This window comes from Bombina bombina, chromosome 10 (assembly GCF_027579735.1).
Source record: "Bombina bombina isolate aBomBom1 chromosome 10, aBomBom1.pri, whole genome shotgun sequence".
NCBI classification, from domain to species: Eukaryota; Metazoa; Chordata; class Amphibia; order Anura; family Bombinatoridae; genus Bombina; species Bombina bombina.
In genome coordinates, this window is record NC_069508.1 from 184,872,821 (window position 1) to 184,898,695 (window position 25,875).

Sequence of the window (25,875 nt, forward strand, 5' to 3'; positions counted from 1 at the left end):
TATATGTGTATGCTCTGGAGAGTGTGTGTTTGTGTGTACATATATATGTGTATGCTCTGGAGAGTGTGTGTTTGTGTGTACATGTATAGGTGCATGCTGTGGAGAGTGTGTGTGTACATGTGTATGCTCTGGAGAGTGTGTGTATAAATGTGTATGTATATGTGTATGTATGTATGTGTGTGTATAAATGTGTTTGGGTGTATGTATGTGTATATGTGTATGTGTGTGTGTGTGTATAAATGTGTGTGTATATAATGTATGTGTATATGTGTGTGTGCATAAATGTGTGTATGTGTATGTATGTATATGTGTGTATTTATAAAAGGGTGTGTGCATGTATGTGTGTGTAAAAAAATGTGTGTGTGTATATGTGTATGTATGTGTGTATGTATATGTGTATAAAAGTGTGTGTATAAATGTGTGTGTGTATGTATGCATGTATGTGTGTGTATAAATGTGTGTGTGTATGTATGTATGTATGTATGTGTGTGTATAAATGTGTGTGTGTATGAATGTATGTATGTATGTATGTGTGTGTATAAATGTGTTTGGGTGTATGTATGTGTGTGTATAAATGTGTGTGTATATAATGTATGTATAAATGTGTGTGTATGTATGTGTATATGTGTATGTATATGTGTGTGCATAAATGTGTGTGTATGTGTATGTATGTATTTATGTGTGTGTGTTTATAAATGTGTGTGTATGTATGTGTATATGTGTATCTATGTATATGTGTGTGTATAAATGTGTGTGTATGTGTATGTATGTATATATGTGTGTGTATAAAAGTGTGTGTATGTATATGTGTATGTATGTTTATGTGTGTGTATATGTATATGTGTGTGCGTATAAATGTGTGTATGTATGCCATCAGCTTTGCGGTTGAGAATTATCCAACCTAAATTTTAGTGCAGTCCCTCATAAAAATCTATTATCTGAGGAAAACTAAGCACCTGCAACATGAATACTGTAGTGTGCATTAGACCGCGCACATGATAAATATTAACCAGTGACTTGTAAAATGGGATGCAAATGGAATTAGTGCACCACATCACTTGCATTTTTTTTGTTCTATTTAAATTTTAATTTAACTCGCAAATAAGGATGCACTTGTGTGAATATAAAGTGTTAATATAAAGAAATATGATTTCCCTGCCGACTTAGTGCAATTTAATGGGTTGTGGTCTCAAAGAACAAAAAACAACATACATTTCATTTAAAAAATAAACCTAAAGGAGAAATTAAACATTCATTGTATACTCTGCTTCTGGTATAACAAATCATTAGAAGCACATTAATGGGAACCAGTACACTGTCTATTTAAGTATATAATTGTTTTTGAGTACAATGTCTTTCAGGTTTAGCATTAAGAGCACAATAAGGAAATTGTATTAGTGTCTAATAGCAACTTTCATTCAATAAAATGCTGTAGTTGATGTAATAACCTAAGCAAATCTCTTCCTCGCACCCACTGACTAGCTTGTTTACTTGTTACTAACTGACCAGACAGTCAGCTTGTTTACTTGTTACTAACTAGCCAGACAGTCAGCTTGTTTACTTGTTACTAACGGGCCAGGCAGTCAGCTTCTTTACTCGTTACTAACTGGCTGGTCAGTCAGCTTGTTTACTTGTTACTAATGGGCCAGACAGTCAGCTTGTTTACTTGTTACTAATGGGCCAGACAGTCAGCTTGTTTACTTGTTATTAATGGGCCAGACAGTCAGCTTGTTTACTTTTTACTAATGGGAAAGACAGTCAGCTTTTTTACTTGTTACTAGCTGGCCAGACAGTAAGCTTGTTTATTTGTTACTAACTGGCCAGAAAGTGAGCTTGTTTACTTGTTACTAACTGGCCAGGCAGTCAGGTTGTTTACTTGTTACTATCTGGCCAGACATGAGCTTGTTTACTTGTTACTAACTGGCCAGACAGTCAGCTTGTTTACTTGTTACTAACTGGCCAGACATTCAGCTTGTTTACTTGTTACTAGCTGGCCAGACAATCAGCTTGTTTACTTGTTACTAGCTGGCCAGACAGGCAGCTTGTTTACTTGTTACTAACTGACCAGGCAGTCAGCTTGTTTACTTGTTACTAGCTGGCCAGACAGTCAGCTTGTTTACTTGTTACTAACTGGCCAGACAGTCAGCTTGTTTACTTGTTACTAGCTGGCCAGACAGTCAGCTTGTTTACTTGTTACTAACTGGCCAGACATTCAGCTTGTTTACTTATTACTAACTGGCCAGACAGTCAGCTTGTTTACTTGTTACTAACTGGCCAGACAGTCAGCTTGTTTACTTGTTACTAACTGGCCATACAGTCAGCTTGTTTACTTGTTACTAGCTGGCCAGACAGGCAGCTTGTTTACTTGTTACTAACTGACCAGGCAGTCAGCTTGTTTACTTGTTACTAGCTGGCCAGACAGTCAGCTTGTTTACTTGTTACTAACTGGCCAGACAGTCAGCTTGTTTACTTGTTACTAGCTGGCCAGACAGGCAGCTTGTTTACTTGTTACTAACTGACCAGGCAGGCAGCTTGTTTACTTGTTACTAGCTGGCCAGACAGTCAGCTTGTTTACTTGTTACTAACTGGCCAGACAGTCAGCTTGTTTACTTGTTACTAGCTGGCCAGACAGTCAGCTTGTTTACTTGTTACTAACTGGCCAGACATTCAGCTTGTTTACTTATTACTAACTGGCCAGACAGTCAGCTTGTTTACTTGTTACTAACTGGCCAGACAGTCAGCTTGTTTACTTGTTACTAACTGGCCATACAGTCAGCTTGTTTACGTGTTCCTAACTGGCCAGACAGTCAGCTTGTTTACTTGTTAATAACTGGCCAGTCAGCTTGTTTACTTGTTACTAACTGGCCCGACAGTCAGCTTGTTTATTTGTTACTAACTGGCCAAACAGTCAGCTTGTTTACTTGTTACTAACTGGCCAGACAGTCAGCTTGCTTACTTGTTACTAATGGGCCAGACAGTCAGCTTGTTTACTTGTTACTAATGGGCCAGACAGTCAGCTTGTTTACTTGTTATTAATGGGCCAGACAGTCAGCTTGTTTACTTGTTACTAATGGGCCAGACAGTCAGCTTGTTTACTTGTTACTAGCTGGCCAGACAGTAAGCTTGTTTATTTGTTACTAACTGGCCAGAAAGTGAGTTTTTTTTACTTGTTACTAACTGGCCAGGCAGTCAGCTTGTTTACTTGTTACTATCTGGCCAGACAGTGAGCTTGTTTACTTGTTACTAACTGGCCAGACAGTCAGCTTGTTTACTTGTTACTAACTGGCCAGACATTCAGCTTGTTTACTTGTTACTAGCTGGCCAGACAGTCAGCTTGTTTACTTGTTACTAGCTGGCCAGACAGACAGCTTGTTTACTTGTTACTAACTGACCAGGCAGTCAGCTTGTTTACTTGTTACTAGCTGGCCAGACAGTCAGCTTGTTTACTTGTTACTAGCTGGCCAGACAGTCAGCTTGTTTACTGGTTACTAACTGGCCAGGCATTCAGCTTGTTTACTTATTACTAACTGGCCAGACAGTCAGCTTGCTTACTTGTTACTAACTGGCCAGACAGTCAGCTTGTTTACTTGTTACTAACTGGCCATACAGTCAGCTTGTTTACGTGTTCCTAACTGGCCAGACAGTCAGCTTGTTTATTTGTTAATAACTGGCCAGTCAGCTTGTTTATTTGTTACTAACTGGCCAAACAGTCAGCTTGTTTACTTGTTACTAACTGGCCCGACAGTCAGCTTGTTTATTTGTTACTAACTGGCCAAACAGTCAGCTTGTTTACCTGTTACTAACTGGCCCAACAGTCAGCTTGTTTACTTGTTACTAGCTGGCCTGACGGTCAGCTTGTTTACTTGTTACTAACTGGCCAGACAGTCAGCTTGTTTACTTGTTACTAGCTGGCCAGACACTTAGCTTGTTTACTTGTTACTAACTGGCCAGACATTCAGCTTGTTTACATATTACCAACTGGCAAGACAGTCAGCTTGTTTACTTGTTCCTAACTGGCCAGACAGTCAGCTTGTTTACTTTTTACTAACTGGCCAGACAGTCAGCTTGTTTACTTGGTACTAACTGGCCAGACAGTCAGCTTGTTGACTTGTTACTAACGGGCCATACAGTCAGCTTGTTTACTTGTTACTAACTGGCCAGTCAGTCAGATTTGTTTACTTGTTACTAACTGGCCAGACAGTTAGCTTGTTTACTTATTACTAACTGGCCAGACAGTCAGCTTGTTTACTTGTTACTAACTGGCCAGACAGTCAGCTTGTTTACTTGTTACTAACTGGCCATACAGTCAGCTTGTTTACGTGTTCCTAACTGGCCAGACAGTCAGCTTGTTTACTTGTTAATAACTGGCCAGTCAGCTTGTTTATTTGTTACTAACTGGCCAAACAGTCAGCTTGTTTACTTGTTACTAACTGGCCCGACAGTCAGCTTGTTTATTTGTTACTAACTGGCCAAACAGTCAGCTTGTTTACTTGTTCCTAACTGGCCAGACAGTCAGCTTGCTTACTTGTTACTAATGGGCCAGACAGTCAGCTTGTTTACTTGTTACTAATGGGCCAGACAGTCAGCTTGTTTACTTGTTATTAATGGGCCAGACAGTCAGCTTGTTTACTTGTTACTAATGGGCCAGACAGTCAGCTTGTTTATTTGTTACTAGCTGGCCAGACAGTAAGCTTGTTTATTTGTTACTAACTGGCCAGAAAGTGAGTTTTTTTTACTTGTTACTAACTGGCCAGGCAGTCAGCTTGTTTACTTGTTACTATCTGGCCAGACAGTGAGCTTGTTTACTTGTTACTAACTGGCCAGACAGTCAGCTTGTTTACTTGTTACTAACTGGCCAGACATTCAGCTTGTTTACTTGTTACTAGCTGGCCAGACAGTCAGCTTGTTTACTTGTTACTAGCTGGCCAGACAGACAGCTTGTTTACTTGTTACTAACTGACCAGGCAGTCAGCTTGTTTACTTGTTACTAGCTGGCCAGACAGTCAGCTTGTTTACTTGTTACTAGCTGGCCAGACAGTCAGCTTGTTTACTGGTTACTAACTGGCCAGGCATTCAGCTTGTTTACTTATTACTAACTGGCCAGACAGTCAGCTTGCTTACTTGTTACTAACTGGCCAGACAGTCAGCTTGTTTACTTGTTACTAACTGGCCATACAGTCAGCTTGTTTACGTGTTCCTAACTGGCCAGACACTCAGCTTGTTTATTTGTTAATAACTGGCCAGTTAGCTTGTTTATTTGTTACTAACTGGCCAAACAGTCAGCTTGTTTACTTGTTACTAACTGGCCCAACAGTCAGCTTGTTTACTTGTTACTAGCTGGCCTGACGGTCAGCTTGTTTACTTGTTACTAACTGGCCAGACAGTCAGCTTGTTTACTTGTTACTAGCTGGCCAGACAGTTAGCTTGTTTACTTGTTACTAACTGGCCAGACATTCAGCTTGTTTACATATTACCAACTGGCAAGACAGTCAGCTTGTTTACTTGTTCCTAACTGGCCAGACAGTCAGCTTGTTTACTTTTTACTAACTGGCCAGACAGTCAGCTTGTTTACTTGGTACTAACTGGCCAGACAGTCAGCTTGTTGACTTGTTACTAACGGGCCATACAGTCAGCTTGTTTACTTGTTACTAACTGGCCAGTCAGTCAGATTGTTTACTTGTTACTAACTGGCCAGACAGTCAGCTTGTTTACTTGTTTCTAACTGGTCAGACAGTCAGCTTGTTTACTTGTTTCTAACTGGCCAGACAGTCAGCTTGTTTACTTGTTACTAACTGGCCAGACAATTAGCTTGTTTACTTGCTACTAACTGGCAAGACAGTCAGCTTGTTACTAGTTACTAACTGGCCAGAAAGTCAGTTTGTTTATTTGTTACTAACTGGCCAGACAGTCAGCTTGTTTACATGTTACTAGCTGGCCAGACAGGCAGCATGGTTACTTGTAACTAACTGGCCAGGCAATTAGCTTGTTTACTTGTTACTAACTGGCCACACAGTTAGCTTGTTTACTTGTTACTAACTGGCCAGACAGTCAGCTTGTTCACTTGTTACTAACTGGTTTGACAGTCAGCTTGTTTACTTGTTACTAACTGGCCCGACAGTCAGCTTGTTTACTTGTTACTAACTGGCCAGACAGTCAGCTTGTTTACTTGTTACTAACTGGCCAGACATTCAGCTTTTTTACTTGTTACTAACTGGCCAAACAGTCAGCTGGTTTACTTGTTACTAACTGGCCAGACAGTCAGCTTGTTTACTTGTTACTAGCTGGCCAGACAGTCAGCTTGTTTACTTGTTACTAGCTGGCCAGACAGTCAGCTTGTTTTCTTGTTACTAATTGGCCCAACAGTCAGCTTGTTTACTTGTTAATAGTTGTTCAGACAGTCAGCTTGTTTACTTGTTACTAACTGGCCAGTCAGCTTGTTTACTTGTTATGAACTGACCAGACAGTCAGCTTGTTTACTTGTTACTAACGGGCCAGGCAGTCAGCTTGTTTACTTGTTACCAACTGGCAAGACCGTCAGCTTGTTTACTTGTTCCTAACTGGCCAGACAGTCAGCTTGTTTACTTTTTACTAACTGGCCAGACAGTCAGCTTGTTTACTTGGTACTAACTGGCCAGACAGTCAGCTTGTTGACTTGTTACTAACGGGCCATGCAGTCAGCTTGTTTACTTGTTACTAACTGGCCAGTCAGTCAGATTGTTTACTTGTTACTAACTGGCCAGACAGTCAGCTTGTTTACTTGTTTCTAACTGGTCAGACAGTCAGCTTGTTTACTTGTTTCTAACTGGCCAGACAGTCAGCTTGTTTACTTGTTACTAACTGGCCAGGCAATTAGCTTGTTTACTTGCTACTAACTGGCAAGACAGTCAGCTTGTTACTAGTTACTAACTGGCCAGAAAGTCAGTTTGTTTATTTGTTACTAACTGGCCAGACAGTCAGCTTGTTTACATGTTACTAGCTGGCCAGACAGGCAGCATGGTTACTTGTAACTAACTGGCCAGGCAATTAGCTTGTTTACTTGTTACTAACTGGCCAGGCAATTAGCTTGTTTACTTGTTACTAACTGGCCACACAGTTAGCTTGTTTACTTGTTACTAGCTAGCCAGACAGTCAGATTGTTTACTTCTTACTAACTGGCCACACAGTTAGCTTGTTTACTTGTTACTAGCTAGCCAGACAGTCAGATTGTTTACTTGTTACTAACTGGCCACACAGTTAGCTTGTTTACTTGTTACTAGCTGGCCAGACAGTTAGCTTGTTTACTTGTTACTAACTGGCCAGACATTCAGCTTGATTACATATTACTAACTGGCCAGACAGTCAGCTTGTTTACTTGTTACTAACTGGCCAGACAGTCATCTTGTTTACTTGCTACTAGCTGGCCAGACAGTCAGCTTGTTTACTTGTTACTAACTGGCCAGACAGTCAGCTTGTTTATTTGTTACTAACTGGCCAGGCAGTCAGCTTGTTTACTTGTTACTAACTGGCCAGGCAGTCAGCTTGTTCACTTGTTACTAACTGGTTTGACAGTCAGCTTGTTTATTTGTTACTAACTGGCCCGACAGTCATCTTGTTTACTTGCTACTAGCTGGCCAGACAGTCAGCTTGTTTACTTGTTACTAACTGGCCAGACAGTCAGCTTGTTTATTTGTTACTAACTGGCCAGGCAGTCAGCTTGTTTACTTGTTACTAACTGGCCAGACAGTTAGCTTGTTTACTTGTTACTAACTGGTCAGATTGTCAGCTTGTTTACTTCTTTCTAGCTAGCCAGACAGTCAGCTTGTTTACTTGTTACTAACTGGCCAGACAGTCAGCTTGTTTACTTGTTACTAACTAGCCAGACATTCAGCTTTTTTACTTGTTACTAACTGGCCAAACAGTCAGCTGGTTTACTTGTTACTAACCGGCCAGACAGTCAGTTTGTTTACTTGTTACTAGCTGGCCAGACAGTCAGCTTGTTTACTTGTTACTAGCTGGCCAGACAGTCAGCTTGTTTACTTGTTACTAACTGGCCCAACAGTCAGCTTGTTTACTTGTTAATAGTTGTTCAGACAGTCAGCTTGTTTACTTGTTACTAACTGGCAAGTCAGCTTGTTTACTTGTTATGAACTAGCCAGATAGTCAGCTTGTTTACTTGTTACTAACGGGCCAGACAGTGAGCTTGTTTACTTGTTACCAACTGGCAAGACAGTCAGCTTGTTTACTTGTTCCTAACTGGCCAGACAGTCAGCTTGTTTAGTTGTTACTAACTGGCCAGACAGTCATCTTGTTTACTTGGTACTAACTGGCCAGACAGTCAGCATGTTGACTTGTTACTAACGGGCCATACAGTCAGCTTGTTTACTTGTTACTAACTGGCCAGACAGTCAGATTGTTTACTTGTTACTAACTGGCCAGACAGTCAGCTTGTTTATTTGTTTCTAACTGGCCAGACAGTCAGCTTGTTTACTTGTTACTAACTGGCCAGACAGTCATCTTGTTTACTTGGTACTAACTGGCCAGACAGTCAGCTTGTTGACTTGTTACTAACGGGCCATACAGTCAGCTTGTTTACTTGTTACTAACTGACAAGACAGTCAGCTTGTTACTAGTTACTAACTGGCCAGAAAGTCAGTTTGTTTATTTGTTACTAACTGGCCAGACAGTCAGCTTGTTTACATGTTACTAGCTGGCCAGACAGGCAGCATGGTTACTTGTAACTAACTGGCCAGGCAATTAGCTTGTTTACTTGTTACTAACTGGCCAGGCAATTAGCTTGTTTACTTGTTACTAACTGGCCACACAGTTAGCTTGTTTACTTGTTACTAGCTAGCCAGACAGTCAGATTGTTTACTTGTTACTAACTGGCCACACAGTTAGCTTGTTTACTTGTTACTAGCTAGCCAGACAGTCAGATTGTTTACTTGTTACTAACTGGCCACACAGTTAGCTTGTTTACTTGTTACTAGCTGGCCAGACAGTTAGCTTGTTTACTTGTTACTAACTGGCCAGACATTCAGCTTGTTTACATATTACTAACTGGCCGGACAGTCAGCTTGTTTACTTGTTACTAACTGGCCAGACAGTCATCTTGATTACTTGCTACTAGCTGGCCAGACAGTCAGCTTGTTTACTTGTTACTAACTGGCCAGACAGTCAGCTTGTTTATTTGTTACTAACTGGCCAGGCAGTCAGCTTGTTTACTTGTTACTAACTGGCCAGGCAGTCAGCTTGTTCACTTGTTACTAACTGGTTTGACAGTCAGCTTGTTTATTTGTTACTAACTGGCCCGACAGTCAGCTTGTTTACTTGTTACTAACTGGCCAGACAGTCAGCTTGTTTACTTGTTACTAACTGGCCAGACATTCAGCTTTTTTACTTGTTACTAACTGGCCAAACAGTCAGCTGGTTTACTTGTTATTAACTGGCCAGACAGTCAGCTTGTTTACTTGTTACTAGCTGGCCAGACAGTCAGCTTGTTTACTTGTTACTAGCTGGCCAGACAGTCAGCTTGTTTACTTGTTACTAACTGGCCCAACAGTCAGCTTGTTTACTTGTTAATAGTTGTTCAGACAGTCAGCTTGTTTACTTGTTACTAACTGGCCAGGCACTCAGCTTGTCTACTTGTTACTAACTGGCCAGTCAGCTTGTTTACTTGTTACTAACTGACCAGGCAGTCAGCTTGTTTACTTGTTACTAGCTGGCCCGGCAATCAGCTTGTTTACTTGTTACTAACTGGCCAGTCAGCTTGTTTACTTGTTACTAGCTGGCCAGACGGTCAGCTTGTTTACTTGTTACTAGCTGGCCAGGCAGTCAGCTAGTTTACTTGTTACTAACTTGCCCGACAGTCAGCTTGTTTACTTGTTACTAACTGGCCCAACAGTCAGCTTGCTTACATATTAGTAACTGGCCAGACAGTCAGCTTGTTAACTCGTTACCAGCTGGCCAGACAGTCAGCTTGTTTACTTGATACTAGCTGGTCAGACAGTCAGCTTGTTTACTTGTTACTAACTGGCCAGACAGTCGGATTGTTTACTTTTTACTAACTGCCCCGACAGTCAGCTTGTTTACTTGTTACTAACTGGCCAGGCAGTCAGCTTGTTTACTTGTTACTAACTGGCCAGACAGTCAACTTGTTTACTTGTTACTAACTGGCCAGACATTAAGCTTGTTTACTTGTTACTAACTGGCCAGACAGTCATCTTGTTTACTTGTTACTAACTGGCCAGACAGTCAGCTTGTTTACTTGTTACTAACTGGTCAGACTGTCAGCTTGTTTACTTCTTACTAGCTAGCCAGACAGTCAGCTTGCTTACTTGTTACTAACTGGCCAGACAGTCAGCTTGTTTACTTGTTACTAACTGGCCAGACAGTCAGCTTGTTTACTTGTTACTAACTGGTCAGACTGTCACTTTGTTTACTTCTTACTAGCTAGCCAGACAGTCAGCTTGTTTACTTGTTACTAACTGGCCAGACAGTCAGCTTGTTTACTTGTTACTAACTGGCCAGACAGTCAGCTTGTTTACTTGTTACTAACTGACCAGACAGTCACCTTATTTACTTGTTACTAACTGGTCAGACTGTCAGTTTGTTTACTTCTTACTAGCTAGCCAGACAGTCAGCTTGTTTACTTGTTACTAACTGGCCAGACAGTCAGCTTGTTTACTTGTTACTAACTGGCCAGACAGTTAGCTTGTTTACTTGTTACTAACTGGTCAGATTGTCAGCTTGTTTACTTCTTTCTAGCTAGCCAGACAGTCAGCTTGTTTACTTGTTACTAACTGGCCAGACAGTCAGCTTGTTTACTTGTTACTAACTGGCCAGACAGTCAGCTTGTTTACTTGTTACTAAGTGACCAGACAGTCAGCTTGTTTACTTGTTACTAACTGGCTAGACAATCAGCTTGTTTATTTGTTACTAACTGGCAGTGGCCAGACAGGCAGCTTGTTTACTTGTTAGTAGCTGGCCAGACAGTCAGCTTGTTTACTTTTTACTAACTGGCCAGACAGTCAGCTTGTTTACTTGTTACTAGCTGGCCAGACAGTCAGCTTGTTTACTTGTTACTAGCTGGCCAGACAGTCAGCTTGTTTACCTGTTACTAGCTGGCCTGAAAGTCAGCTTGTTTACTTGTTACTAACTGGCTAGACAGTCAGCTTGTTTACTTGTTACTAACTGGTCAGACAGTCAGCTTGTTTTCTTGTTAATAACTGTCCAGGCAGTCAGCTTGTTTACTTGTTACTAACTGTCAAGACAGTCAGCTTGTTTACTTGTTACTAACTGTCCAGACAGTCAGCTTGTTTACTTGTTACTAACTGGCTAGACCAGTGTTTTTCAACCAGTGTGCCGTGGCACACTAGTGTGCCGTGAAAGATCCTCAGGTGTGCCACGGCAGACTGACAACCGTGTGACATATTTTTTAAACTTTGCTTGTTTTTTACTGCCAGTGCAGGGGTAGTTTGTAGGAGGCATGGCATAACAGCACAATACATACAATATGTGTGTGTTTGTGTGTATGTGTATATATATATATGCTGTATTAGGCTACAATGTGTGATTTTTTTTAAATTTTGGGATGGTGGTGTGCCACAGGATTTTTTAATGTAAAAAAGTGTGCCACAGCAAAAAAAAGGTTAAAAATCACTGGGCTAGACAATCAGCTTGTTTACTTGTAACTAACTGGCTAGACAATCAGATTGTTTACTTGTAACTAACTGGTCAGACAGTCAGCTTGTTTACTTGTTACTAACTGGCCAGGCAGTCAGCTTGTTTATTTGTTACTAACTGGCAGTGGCCAGATAGGCAGCTTATTTACTTGTTACTAACTGGCTAGACAATCAGCTTGTTTACTTGTAACTAACTGGTCAGACAGGCAGCTTGTTTACTTTTTACTAGCTGACCGTCATGCTGTGAATGCTGCAGAATCCCACAATTTAACCTTTAGACGATGGGGCATATTTATGAAGCTCCGTATGGAGCTTAATGCCCCGTGTTTCTGGCGAGCCTGCAGGCTCGCCAGAAACAGCAGTTATGAAGCAGCGGTCACAAAGACCGCTGCTCCATAATCTGTCCGCCTGTTCTGAGCAGGCGGACAGACATCGCCGGAAATCAACCCGATCGAGTACGATTCTGGTTGATTGACACCCCCCTGCTGACGGTCTATTGGCTGCAAGTCTGCAGGGGGCGGCATTGCACCAGCAGCTCTTGTGAGCTGCTGGTGCAATGCTGAATACGGTGAGCGTATTGCTCGCCGTATTCAGCGAGGTCTGTCGGACCTGATCCGCACTGCCGGATCAGGTCCGACAGACCTGGATAAATAGAGGCCAATGAATGTTTTAGATGATTTCAGAGCTCCCAATCATGTTGCAATTTGCAGAACTGTCATTGTTTGGAAGTTTAGCCCATTATCCTTCAACATTTGTTTTTCTTATAGTAAGCCTGCAATATTCACATCTGGATGACCAAAGCTCGTACCCTGATTATCCAGACTATATCCCCAGATAGCTCAGTCCCATCCCTGGAGCCCATTGTGGATTTTACATAGTTAGATATCTGTTATCATAAACATAATTTAGACAGGTTTGCTGATTCAATTAATAGCACTTATAATGGACTAAAATGGCTTAAAGGGACAGTCTACACCAGAATTTTTATTGTTTTAAAAGATAGATAATCCCTCTATTACCCATTTCCCAGTTTATATCAGGTGGGACAAACCCCTAATTCAGGATTGTCCTATTGGCAAGTTTAATGTTGCAGTATTGTAATATTGGTGGCCTCTTTGTTTCACTGCTCAGGTTTGGATGATGAGCGCTTGTTAGACCATCAATCCCCAGTGTGTCCCTTACAGGGATACTAAAGTCAGTTTCTTTCTTTTATGATTCCGACAGAGCAAACAATTTTAAACAACTTTCAAGTGTACTATTTTTAAATTGTGTACAATCTTTTCATCTGCACACTTTCCAAGGCACCAATTTCTACTGAGCATGTGCAAGAGTTTGCAAGGGTAAATGTTTATGAGTCTGTGATAGGCTGATGGCTGTCACATGATACAGGGGGCGACAAATGGAAGACATTTTAAATTTATAAGAAAAAAAAATCTAATGCTCATTTGAAATTAAAGGGACACTGAACCCAATTTTTTTCTTTTGTGATTGAGATAAAGAATGCAATTTTAAGCAACTTTCTAATTTACTCCTATTATCAATTTTTCTTCGCTCTCTTGCTATATTTGTTTGGAAACCAAGGCCTAGATTTAGAGTTTTGTCGGTAACGACCCGCGTAGCTAATGCCGGCTTTTTTCTGGCCGCACCATAAAAATAACTCTAGTATTGAGAGTCCACAAAAAGGCTGCGTTAGGCTCCAAAAAAGGAGCGTAGAGCATTTTTAACGCAGCTTCAACTCTCGATACCAGAGTTGCTTACGCAAGCGGCCAGCCTCAAAAACGTGCTCGTGCACGATTCCCCCATAGGAAACAATGGGGCTGTTTGAGCTGAAAAAAAACCTAACACCTGCAAAAAAGCCGCGTTCAGCTCCTAACGCAGCCCCATTGTTTGCTATGGGGAAACACTTCCTACGTCTGCACCTAACACCCTAACATGAACCCCGAGTCTAAACACCCCTAGCCTTAAACTTATTAACCCCTAATCTGCCGCCCCCACTATCGCTGACCCCTGCATATTATTTTTAACCTCTAATCTGCCGCTCCGTAAACCGCCGCTACTTACATTATCCTTATGTACCCCTAATCTGCTGCCCCTAACACCGCCGACCCCTATATTATATTTATTAACCCCTAATCTGCCCCCCTCAACGTCGCCTCCACCTCCCTACACTTATTAACCCCTAATCTGCCGAGCGGACCTGAGCGCTACTATAATAAAGTTATTAACCCCTATTCCGCATCACTAACCCTATAATAAATAGTATTAACCCCTAATCTGCCCTCCCTAACATCGCCGACACCTAACTTCAAACATTAACCCCTAATCTGCCGACCGGAGCTCACCGCTACTATAATAAATGTATTAACCCCTAAAGCTAAGTCTAACCCTAACACTAACACCCCCCTAAGTTAAATATAATTTTAATCTAACGAAATTAATTAACTCTTATTAAATAAATTATTCCTATTTAAAGCTAAATACTTACCTGTAAAATAAATCCTAATATAGCTACAATATAAATTATAATTACATTGTAGCTATTTTAGGATTAATATTTATTTTACAGGCAACTTTGTAATTATTTTAACCAGGTACAATAGCTATTAAATAGTTAAGAACTATTTAATAGTTACCTAGTTAAAATAATAACAAAATTACCTGTAAAATAAATCCTAACCTAAGTTACAATTAAACCTAACACTACACTATCAATAAATTAATTAAATAAAATACCTATAATTATCTACAATTAAACCTACCACTACACTATCAATAAATAAATTAAATACAATACCTACAAATAACTACAATGAAATAAACTATCTAAAGTACAAAAAATAAAAAAGAACTAAGTTACAAAAAATAAAAAAATATTTACAAACATAAGAAAAATATTACAATTTTAAACTAATTACACCTACTCTAAGCCCCCTAATAAAATAACAAAGACCCCCAAAATAACAAAATGCCCTACCCTATTCTAAATTACTACATTTCAAAGCTCTTTTACCTTACCAGCCCTGAACAGGACCCTTTGCGGGGCATGCCCCAAGAAATTCAGCTCTTTTGCCAGTAAAAAAAAACATACAATACCCCCCCCCAACAGTACAACCCACCACCCACATACCCCTAATCTAACCCAAACCTCCCTTAAATAAACCTAACACTAAGCCCCTGAAGATCTTCCTACCTTATCTTCACCATACCAGGTTCACCGATCCGTCCTGAAGAGCTCCTCCGATGTCCTGATCCAAGCCCAAGCGGGGGGCTGAAGAGGTCCATGATCCGGCTGAAGTCTTCATCCAAGCGGGAGCTGAAGAGGTCCATGATCCGGATGAAGTCTTCATCCAAGCGGGAGCTGAAGAGGTCCATGATCCGGATGAAGTCTTCTATCAACGGCATCTTCAATCTTCTTTCTTCCGGATCCATCTTGCAGACCTCCGACGCGGAACATCCTCTTCTCCAAACGCCTACTAGCCGAATGACGGTTCCTTTAAGGGACGTCATACAAGATGGCATCCCTCGAATTCCGATTGGCTGATAGGATTCTATCAGCCAATCGGAATTAAGGTAGGAATATTCTGATTGGCTGATGGAATCAGCCAATCAGAATCAAGTTCAATCCGATTGGCTGATTCGATCAGCCAATCAGATTGAGCTTGCATTCTATTGGCTGTTCCGATCAGCCAATAGAATGCGAGCTCAATCTGATTGGCTGATTGGATCAGCCAATCGGATTGATCTTGATTCTGACTTAGCTTTAGGGGTTAATACATTTATTAGAATAGCGGTGAGCTCCGGTCGGCAGATTAGGGGTTAATGTTTGAAGTTAGGTGTCGGCGATGTTAGGGAGGGCAGATTAGGGGTTAATACTATTTATTATAGGGTTAGTGAGGCGGATTAGGGGTTAATAACTTTATTATAGTAGCGGTGCGGTCCGCTCGGCAGATTAGGGGTTAATAAGTGTAGGCAGGTGGAGGCGACGTTGTGGGGGGCAGATTAGGGGTTAATAAATATAATATAGGGGTCGGCGGTGTTAGGGGCAGCAGATTAGGGGTACATAGCTGTAATGTAGGTGGCGGCGCTTTGCGGTCAGCAGATTAGGGGTTAATTATTGTAGGTAGCTGGCGGCGACGTTGTGGGGGGCAGATTAGGGGTTAATAAATATAATACAGGGGTCGGCGGTGTTAGGGGCAGCAGATTAGGGGTACATAAGTATAACGTAGGTGGCGGTCGGCAGATTAGGGGTTAAAAAAATTTAATCGAGTGGGGGGACCTCGGTTTAGGGGTACATAGGTAGTTTATGGGTGTTAGTGTACTTTAGAGTACAGTAGTTAAGAGCTTTATGAACCGGCGCTAGCCCAGAAAGCTCTTAACTACTGACTTTTTTCCTGCGGCTGTAGTTTTGTCGTTAGATTTCTAACGCTCACTTCAGACTCGACTCTAAATACCGGAGTTAGAAAGATCCCATTGAAAAGATAGGATACGCAATTGACGTAAGGGGATCTGCGGTATGGAAAAGTCGCGGCTGAAAAGTGAGTGTTAGACCCTATTTTGAGTGACTCCAAATACCGGAGTTAGCCTAAAACCAGCGTTAGGAGCCTCTAACGCTGGTTTTCACGGCTAACGCCAAACTCCAAATCTAGGCCCAAGAATTTAAGCTTTGGAGCCAGCTAAAAACAAAAATCAGCATGAAAAATCAACCTCCCAGTGGGGAAGGAAAAGAGCGAGCCCAGCCCATTTCAATGTGTGATCTTGCAGCTGCTTTGAATGCAATGAACTCTTAATGAATTGTCTGAGTACAGTGTTCATTTAATGAGTAATTTGATTATGAATATTTGCATAACACTAAGACTAACAAATGTTATTTTTCTATATTGAATGTTACATTTGTTTTAAAATGATGGTAAACTAGACATGTTTAAAAACCAGGTCTAGAATCTAAGCAATATTTTAAATGGACTTTAATTGATCACATCTAATGAAGATGCGCTGCAACTTTTTAATCTAGCCGTGACATTCTAATACCTGTACTCCTGCTGTCCTCTTCAAAAGTTTTCAAGAGTGAACTGTTCTCCAATCATTGCTCCAGCTACAAAAAAGTGCCGTTGGGCTACAGCTCCAATTGGAGAACAGTTCAAGCCCTTAGCTCACAAAAAATATGAGTTTTAAAGCGAATGGCCAGAGCGCAGGGTATTAGAATGGTACAGCTAGATTAAAAAGTAAGTTACAGCACATCTTTATTAGAAGTGATCAGTTAAAGTTCCTGTAAATTATTGCTTATAGATTCCAGACCTGATTTTAAAATGTCAAATTTACCATCATTTTAGGGAAGAAAAAAAAACACTGGAATGCTGATTCTCATAGACCTACATTAAATAAACATTGGCTTGTTACATAATGCCATTTCAAATGTTGTTTTTTCTTAAATCAAATGTAACATTTAAAAATAGAGTAATTAACATTTGTTCTAAAGAAATACTTGATGGTAGAAATGAATGTTAAGTGCAACATCTGCTTTACCATTTACATGTAATTACTTACACAAATCCCCCATCATTAATGCATAGGTTTTGTAGATGATGGTGTCAAGAGGGAGAGCAGATGGAAGCTGTTCAGTGGCAGTTTCAGGTTTATGCTGGAGGTTGCTAAGACCCCCAATCATAGTTAAAACACATATGTAAGCAGATAGGCATTTGCAAGATTTTTTTTTTTTTTAGCCCTTGTCTAATCAAGACAATGTAACCTTGTGACAGCCTTTAGTAGAACCCCAATTATTAAGCTCTAGAACCAATTCTTACAGCAGATACTGATCAACAACAGAAGTATTGAATCTATTTGCTAGAAAATAATATACTACACCCTCTATGGCAGGGTACTTCAAACCACGGATCGGGACCCATTGCTGGGTCACAAAACCTGGTTTACTGGGTCGCAACTTGTGTGTGTGTGTTGTAGGAGAGGGTATGTGTTGTAGGAGAGTATGTGGTGTGTGTGTGTTATATTTGAGTGTGTGTGGTATAAGAGTGTGTGATGTACAAGAGTGTATGTGTTATATGAGAGTGTGTGTGGGGTGTGTATGTATGGTGTGTGTTTGCCTGTTGTATGAGAGTGTGTGTGGGGTGTGTATGTTTGCATGTTGTATGAGAGTGTGTGTGGGGTGTGTATGTATGGTGTGTGTGTGTTATATGAGAGTGTGTGTGGGGTGTGTATGTTTGCATGTTATATGAGAGTGTGTGTGGGGTGTGTATGTATGGTGTGTGTGTGTTATATGAGAGTGTGTGTGGGGTGTGTATGTATGGTGTGTGTGTGTTATATGAGAGTGTGTGTGGGGTGTGTATGTTTGCATGTTATATGAGAGTGTGTGTGGTGTGTGTTTGCATGCTGTATGAGAGTGTATGTGGTATTTATGTTGTATAAGAGTGTGTGTGTTATTACCTTTTACAATACTTTTAAGTTTGACTGCAACGAGGAATAAAGTACAGGTAGCCCTCAGTTTACGCCGGGGTTAGGTTCCAGAAGGAATGGTTGTAAATCGAAACCGTTGTAAATTGAAACCCAGTTTATAATGTAAGTCAATGGGAAGTGAGGGAGATAGGTTCCAGGCCCCTCTCAAAATTGTCATAAGTAACACCTAATACATTATTTAAAAAGCTTTGAAATGTAGACTTTAAATGCTAAACAGCATTATAAACCTAATAAAATAATCACACAACACAGAATATATAATTAAACTAAGTTAAATTAACAAAAACATTTGCTAAACAGCATTATAAACCTAATAAAATAATCACACAACACAGACTTCACTTGCATTTTTCTGCAAACAGTTCTTTCTATGCATTCCAATCTGGACTGAGTTATAGACAGGAAGATCTTGTTCCTTTGAAATCTGCTCGATAGCTCAGGTCTGGTTAAACTGATTAATTTCAGTTTGCTTGGCTTTGCTGCAACACAAGCGGACAGCTTCACTTACTGGTTATTTTAATAAATGAACTGCTTCTCAATGCTTTTCAATAGCAGTCACATGACTGGAAAAAAAAGTTGTTATTCTGAAACGGTGTAAATTGAACCGTTGTAAAACGAGGGCCACCTGTACACACACATTTTAGTCACTTTGCCAAAAGTTGCAGCTATCTTGTATATTACTTCTTAAATTTTCAGACCAAGCATTAAAATAGGGTTGTGATGGTATGTGGTATCATTGCACTGGGTCTTGGGAAACAAAGTTTGAAGAACCTTGCTCTATACGACTGGTTCAGCTATATTTATGTTTGCAGTTCATGTATGGTCCACTAGAGGGCACCAAAGTTCACATTAAAGGACTACTAGTGACATCCTTTTTAACAACATATACCATACTAGTCCTAAAGCCCGTGTACACAGGCCATTTTTTGAAGAACAGCGGTCCCATCCATTGCTCTCTCTCTCTCCCCCCTCTCTTTTGCTCTCTCTCTCTCCCCCTCTCTTTTGCACTCTCTCCCTCTCTCTTTTGCACTCTCTCTCTCTCTCTCTCCCCTTTCTCCCCCCTCTCTTTTGCTCTCTTTCCCCCCTTTTTCTTGCTCTCTCTCTCCCTCCTCTCTTTTGCTCTCTCCCCCCTTCTCTTTTGCTCTCTCTCTCCCCCCTTCTCTTTTGCTCTCTCTCACCCCCTCTCTTTTGCTCTTTGTCTCTCCCCCCTCTCTTTTGCTCTCTTTCTTCCACCTCTCTTTTGCGCTCTTTCCCTCTCTTTTACACTCTCTCTCCCCCTTTTTTGCTCTCTCTCTCTCTCTCTCTCTCCCCCTCTCTTTTGCTCTGTCTGCCCCTCTCTTTTGCACTCTTTCCTCTCTCTTTTGCTCTCTCTACCCCCTCTCTTTTGCTCTCTCCCCCTCTCTTTTGCTCTCTCCCCCCTCTTTTTTGCTCTCTCTCCCCTCTCTTTTGCTCCTCTCCCCCATCTCTTTTGCTCTCTTCCCCCTCTCTTTTGCTCTCTCTCCCCTCTCTTTTGCTCTCTCTCCTCTCTCCCCCTCTTTTTTGCTCTCTTTCCCCTCTCTTTTGCTCCTCTCCCCCTCTCTTTTGCTCACTTCCCCCTCTATTTTTCTCTCTCTCCCTCTCTATTTTGCTCTCTCTCCCCCCTATGTTTTGCTCTCTCTCTCTCCCCTCTCTTTTGCTCTCTCACTCCCCTCTGTTTTGCTCTCTCTCCCCTCTCTTTTGCTCTCACTCCTCTCTCTTTTGCTCTCTCTCCCTCTCTTTTGCTCTCTCTTCCCCCTCTCTTTTGATCTCTCTCTTGACCATGCCCACTCGTGCCCACCCACACCCACCACGCCCAAGTCTGACTCTGTCCTGTCAACTACCGCTGACCCCGCCCCCTCCCGCCCACCGTTCGCTGGCGGACAGCAGATCAGGTGTGTAGTCTCTAAGGCCAGGTGTGTTTGTCCTTGCGCTGTACATGACAGCTTTGGACAAACACACTTGGCCTTTTATATTATAGGATTATGCTAAAATAAAAAATATAAGAATACAAGAATATAAGAATACAACACTGTGCACTGTGTGTTATTATGATTGATGAATGTCCATATAATTCCTCAATGTGACCTCAAAAAGAACAGAAAGAAACTTCCATAGTGTATAATTGTTAAAATATCAAAAAAGTGTCCAACTTGGTCTGCTACTCACACAGATCAGAGCTTCTATAGCTCTAAGTTTAAAGCCCAGTACAAAATGCATCCAACTCCATTTGTCCAAATGTATTAATACAATTTTTAAAACAGCAATGCTTTCTATATAAAAACAAATACAATGTACATGGCATGCTTTATTCAGTCACTCTGAGGTCTATCTGTATACACTGTCCTTTACACGCTTACACGCTTCAAGTAGCAAACATATACAGATCCAGCTACTGTGCATATCCTTAAAGGGATACTAAACTCAATTTTTTTCTTTTGTGATTCAGATACAGCATGCAATTTTAAGCAACTTTCTAATTTACTCCTATTATAAATGTTTCTTCGTTCTCTTGCTATATTTGTTTGAAAACCAAGAATGTAAGCTTTGGAGCCAGCCCATTTTTGGTTCAGAACCTGGGTTGCGCTTGCTGATTGGTGGCTAAATGTAGAAAGAAATTTAGAAAGTTGCTTAAAATTTCATGTTCTATCTATATTACAAAAGGAAAAATGTGGGTTTAGTATCCCTTTAAAGTAGTGTCTGTGTATGACTCCAGCTACTTTTATTGAGTGTCCTAGTACCGGTTTTAGTGCAACCCTTTCTTGTGACGTCAGGACACTGTAGCTCCACCTCCGACGTACGTTTCACCTTTTTGGCTTTTTCAAGCTAATTGGAACGTTGTTCAAAATTGCATGCTCTGTCTGGGTCATGAAAATGTAATTTTGGCATTACTGTCTCTTTAATTAAGCATGACAACAAGTGTGCGTCTTGACACTTGTGGATGTGTATATTTCAAGTGGATCTTTTTTGAATCTATCTGTATGATTTTTTGCTATCATTACAAGAAAGTATTACACATGTGCCCTGTGCAATTTGTAATATTGAATGACTCAAATTATAAACAATAATCCATTCTATAAGTATAAACAATGATAATGAACAATGAAAATTCTAACAAATAAGGTTTTCAGACATTTTTGCTGCTTCAGAGTCTAACATGGTGAGACTAGAGTGAGTACAGGTGAAACGTGTTGTTCAGTTTTTGTACAGCACCAGCACTCTGAATTGACGCTTTTCTGTTAACTGAGGATACAGCCATTAGGTGCTGATTCAAGGATTACACCTCGCTGTTCTATTTTAAAAGACATTAAACCTTGTTTTTAAAATGATGGCATTTAGTTTTGTTTTATGTGAATGTTCATTCTTTGTAATGTCGTTTTGATGGAACATTTTCCTCTTTTGTGATTAAATTTATAATTAGTTAGAAATTGCTGGCAATGATAATTAAACAAGCATTCTATGGGGTACTCTCATGCGTAGAAAGAACCTTTTGTTTAGTAAACCACAAAAGAAGGACAATAGGGACAATAGTGGTTTAAAAATGTGTTATTGTTTTCCAATCACAATACAAATATCTTCCCTTTTTATATGGGGATGAAAAAAAAAAGTAATAGTATAGAAAGAATGTCATTGGGTTTACTTCAAACATATTTCATTGGGTAACTTTTTTTTCCCCTAGTATGTTAGTTCACAACAGCATTAATTATTGCTTTGTGGGAACCTTCAGATTGAAAGGCTTGTGAATAAATGTCACACATTGTTTGTTTCTCATGTTACAGGACAAACATTTTAGAAGGGGTCAATTAAAGAACAGCCAAACAGAAAAGGGTTAAATCTCTGCCCCTGTCCTCCCGGCTTTAAAGCTAGTGTGTACAATTATGCACGAGTAGGGTCTGTCAATCACTTCGGATGGACAAGTTCGGGGGATTGAAAAATGCCTAAATGGAGTTGGTGTAGTAGGCTAAGAAGAAGCTCCAAAGCTGCATTCACGGCTTCTTAAACGGAGACCTAAGAGTAGTATTAATTGCGCCACTCATTTTGTTGTGTAGCGTATTGAATGTACACACTGCCTAAAATGGTATGTAGGTTTACAACCGCTAAATGTGTAGGAACACACATTGGGGAGCATCTTGGGTACATTAGGAGAAATAATCTTACAAACACTGCTGCAATGTGCACGTCCCTGAGCCTACCTCACTATTCTCACATGGAAAGGATCTAAGTTTCACCAAAGAGAAAGAGTTACATTTGATAGTAAAAGAAAACGGGGGTGTTTTTTTATTGCCCACTCTATCTGAATCATTAAAGTTTGATTTTGACTACCACGCCCCTTTAATGTCTCTATAAGCTACAATTAGTAGTAAATGCACTTTTATCCAAAGTACAGTACAAGCTGAAAGGCTTGAGCAGTCTAAAGAACTTCCCACAATCTCCCCTGCTTTGGTAACATCACATTTGTACTATTGCAATGCACTTTAGTATGGTCTCCTAGAAAAACTCTGTTGTCACCTTCAGTTGGTACTAAACACTGCAGCAAGGCTGCTAATTGGCCAGTCAAAATGTTACCATGTGACACTCAACCTCCACTCCCTGCGCTGCTTGCCAATAAAATGGTGCATGCAATTCAAGATAGGCCTGGTATCTTACAAAGCTTTGTTCAATCAGGAACCATCTAAAAGAATTACTGGTGCCCTATGTCCCAACTCACTCTGTCCAATCACCACATCCCCTGAAGCTAAATGTCCCAAGAATTCCCTAGAACATTTAGCCAGGCAACTATACCTCTGGATCACTCTCCCCAGCACTGAAAGAAGCCACTTTCTTGGACATTTTTAAACATAGACTCAATACCTACTTGTTCGCACGAGCCTTTCAAGACTAAAAATCTCTAAATTCAAACCTTCTAGTGTGTAAATTCCAGTTAGGAGAAAAGGGCTAAATAACTATTAAAGGTACAAATCCCCAAACCCAGAATTCCAAAATCCAAACATATTCTGAAATCCGAACTTTTCAATTAATATTTTTTAAAAATTATCAAAAAAGACTATTTTCCCAGCTTGTAAGTCACAATCTTCTCTGTTGTAAGAGAGTTGTAAAATGCAAATAATGCTCTATATTTATTTAAAACAACAAATAGAACCTTTCTGTTTACAGTACTGTACTATCTTTCTGATGGTACTATCTAAACAAAAAATTAAAAATTATTAAAATGATATAAAATGATATAAAACTACCTTTAGGTTACATGTATGAGCTGTATAATGTCATGTAAGTATTGCATAAAAGACATTAGATATTGTTGTTTACAGTTGGTTCCAACTGTCCCATTTTACAGATGCAAATATTCCAAAATTTAAAAAATATATATTCTGAAATCCAAACCTTTTCTGGTCCCAAGCAGTTTGGATAAAGGATTTTCTACCTGTAGTATTATTATTATTATTAATAATAATAAAGGAGAAAGATTAAAAACAAAAATGTACAGGAAGCAAAAAAAAAGATGGAATTATGGCAAATCTGAGCAATAATTTACTTGCAGGCAAATGCATGAACTATATTTAAAGAGTAATACATTCAGAGTGTAGTGAGAGTGTGTGCTGTGCCGCCCTTACAGTCACATTAGCGCAGTTACCTTTTTAAGACCTAACTATTGCTTAAGATCACGGAGCGCAATCAGTACCAGCAGACTTGTCACTACCTAAAAGCTCAGCTTCTAACAATTCCATCTTTACAGCTCTATAGCTTGTTCTGTACAAAATCCTTTCTAAGATTCTGACTGTAGCTCTAAAATCTTCTTTATTTCGAAATGAATGTTTCTTTGAAAAATTAGAAAAAATAGAATAAAAAATATACCTAGCTTCCCTAAATGTTAGCTTAGAGTTTTTAGATCTGCAGCCTGCAGGAAGCCGGCATGCTTATGTGTTTGAAGGCACTCGATTGGCTGGAGTACGTATAGACATATGCTGGCTGCCAAAGGGCTTTAGTATTCAATTTCATGGTATAAGTAATAAAACAAAACAGTTATTTTATCTAGAAGTAAATAAACTGCTCTGCATTTAGAGGATTTTTTTTTCTCTCCTTATACCTTTAATTCTTGTGTTTGAGCAGACCTACCTAATTATACAATCACTAAAGGGATACCTGCTGGTGTCTTGTGAATTATGTAAAAATAGTTTCTTTACCTTTATTTTGTCATTTGAAATAGCTACATTTGCCTGTTTAAACGACCTATAAATGACATTACAGCTGTATTGGCTATGTAAATGAGGCTGCAGTGAAGATCAACTTCCAGTGGGCATATGATAGAGAACATGTTAAGCCCATTTGAAAGGGTCTTCCTGCAGCATCTCTGAATACAATGAACTGTCATCAAATGCTTTACTGAGTACTCTGTCCCTTTTAAGGTATTTCATGTTACCATACAAGCCAGCTAGCAATCTGACTCATTAGTAGATGTAGTTCAGTTAAACCCCAAATACTTGTGTATTAGACTTAGTTACCTATATCATACAGCTGTTTGTTTTTTAACCCTTGCTTCTCTGTGTTCACAGCAAACCTGGCGTCCACAGACATCATGTTTCTTGTATGCTGTGTGCCTTTCACTGCAACGCTCTACCCCCTGCCGAGCTGGGTATTTGGAGACTTCATGTGTAAATTTGTAGCATATTTACAGCAGGTAATTGCAGGAGAGAATGAAGTAAATCTGATTATAGAAGTTGTACGCTCTATTTGAATCATGAAAGACATTTTGTGGGTGTTTCATCTCACTTTAACACAAGTAACATGATACATGCCACTGCTGTTGTTATTTTATTTTCCTCTGGCAGAGTGTTTGAATGCCGATGTAAAGGGCACTTGCAGCATATGTACATATGCCCCTGAACAATGATAGCTTTTACTGGAGGCATTTTACTTATATTGCAAGAATGCTTCTATACAAAACTTGAGTTCACTCAAGCACATTTCATTTTTTACTATTTTGTCCCTTTAGCTGATAATTATTCTATCAACATTGGTTATAATAATACAGATTGTAATAAATATAACAGGACTAGTTTAGAAATGTGTTGTAGCCATCTGTATCAGCTTAGTAGTTAATTAACAAAGGATTTACAAGTATTCATGTTTATACCGAACAAGGATTTTATTGTGTCGGCTACATCAAATTTAGGTGTTGGTGTCTGATTTTAAAATGTTACAATAAATATAAACAAATAATTATATTTATTTTCATATTATTGCATTTTAATGAAACAAAAATGTGTTCGTATTAGTAAACTAATAAAACATCAGCTTTTATGTTTGATTTTAGGTAACTGTGCAAGCGACTTGCATAACACTGACAGCAATGAGCGCTGACAGATGTTATGCTACCTTATATCCGCTGAGATCGCTGCGGCATCGCACTCCCAGGGTAGCTATGATTGTCAGTATCTGTATCTGGATAGGTATGACGTTTTTATTTACGCATTGTGTCAGTTCAGAACTTACCATGACAAATATATTTAGATAACTATAAGTAGGAACCCTCTTCCCTGTTCCATGCCTATCAAATGCAAAGGAACAGTCTTCAAACTTGATTAATATGCAGCAAATGGTAACACAGATGATAGCTTGTGTAGTAGACACATCCTTAAAGGTATATTTAAACATAAAAAGGGCATGTTCTTATTTTTTGTTGTTGTTATTTTTGGATTATTCATCTAATCTTGCTATGGGATATATTACAAGT

At 39.8% G+C, this 25,875-nt stretch overlaps 1 protein-coding gene across 1 annotated transcript in view; it reads left to right on the top strand.

Moving 5' to 3' along the window:
• The window catches only part of LOC128641431 (G-protein coupled receptor 54-like), a 74,934-nt gene that overhangs the window by 17,933 nt on the left and 31,126 nt on the right, over positions 1-25,875 (top strand). The window contains exons 2-3 of the mRNA XM_053694065.1: positions 24,695-24,819; positions 25,456-25,591. Coding sequence (XP_053550040.1) covers positions 24,695-24,819; positions 25,456-25,591 — 261 coding nt within the window. The remainder of the gene's footprint in view (positions 1-24,694; positions 24,820-25,455; positions 25,592-25,875) is intronic.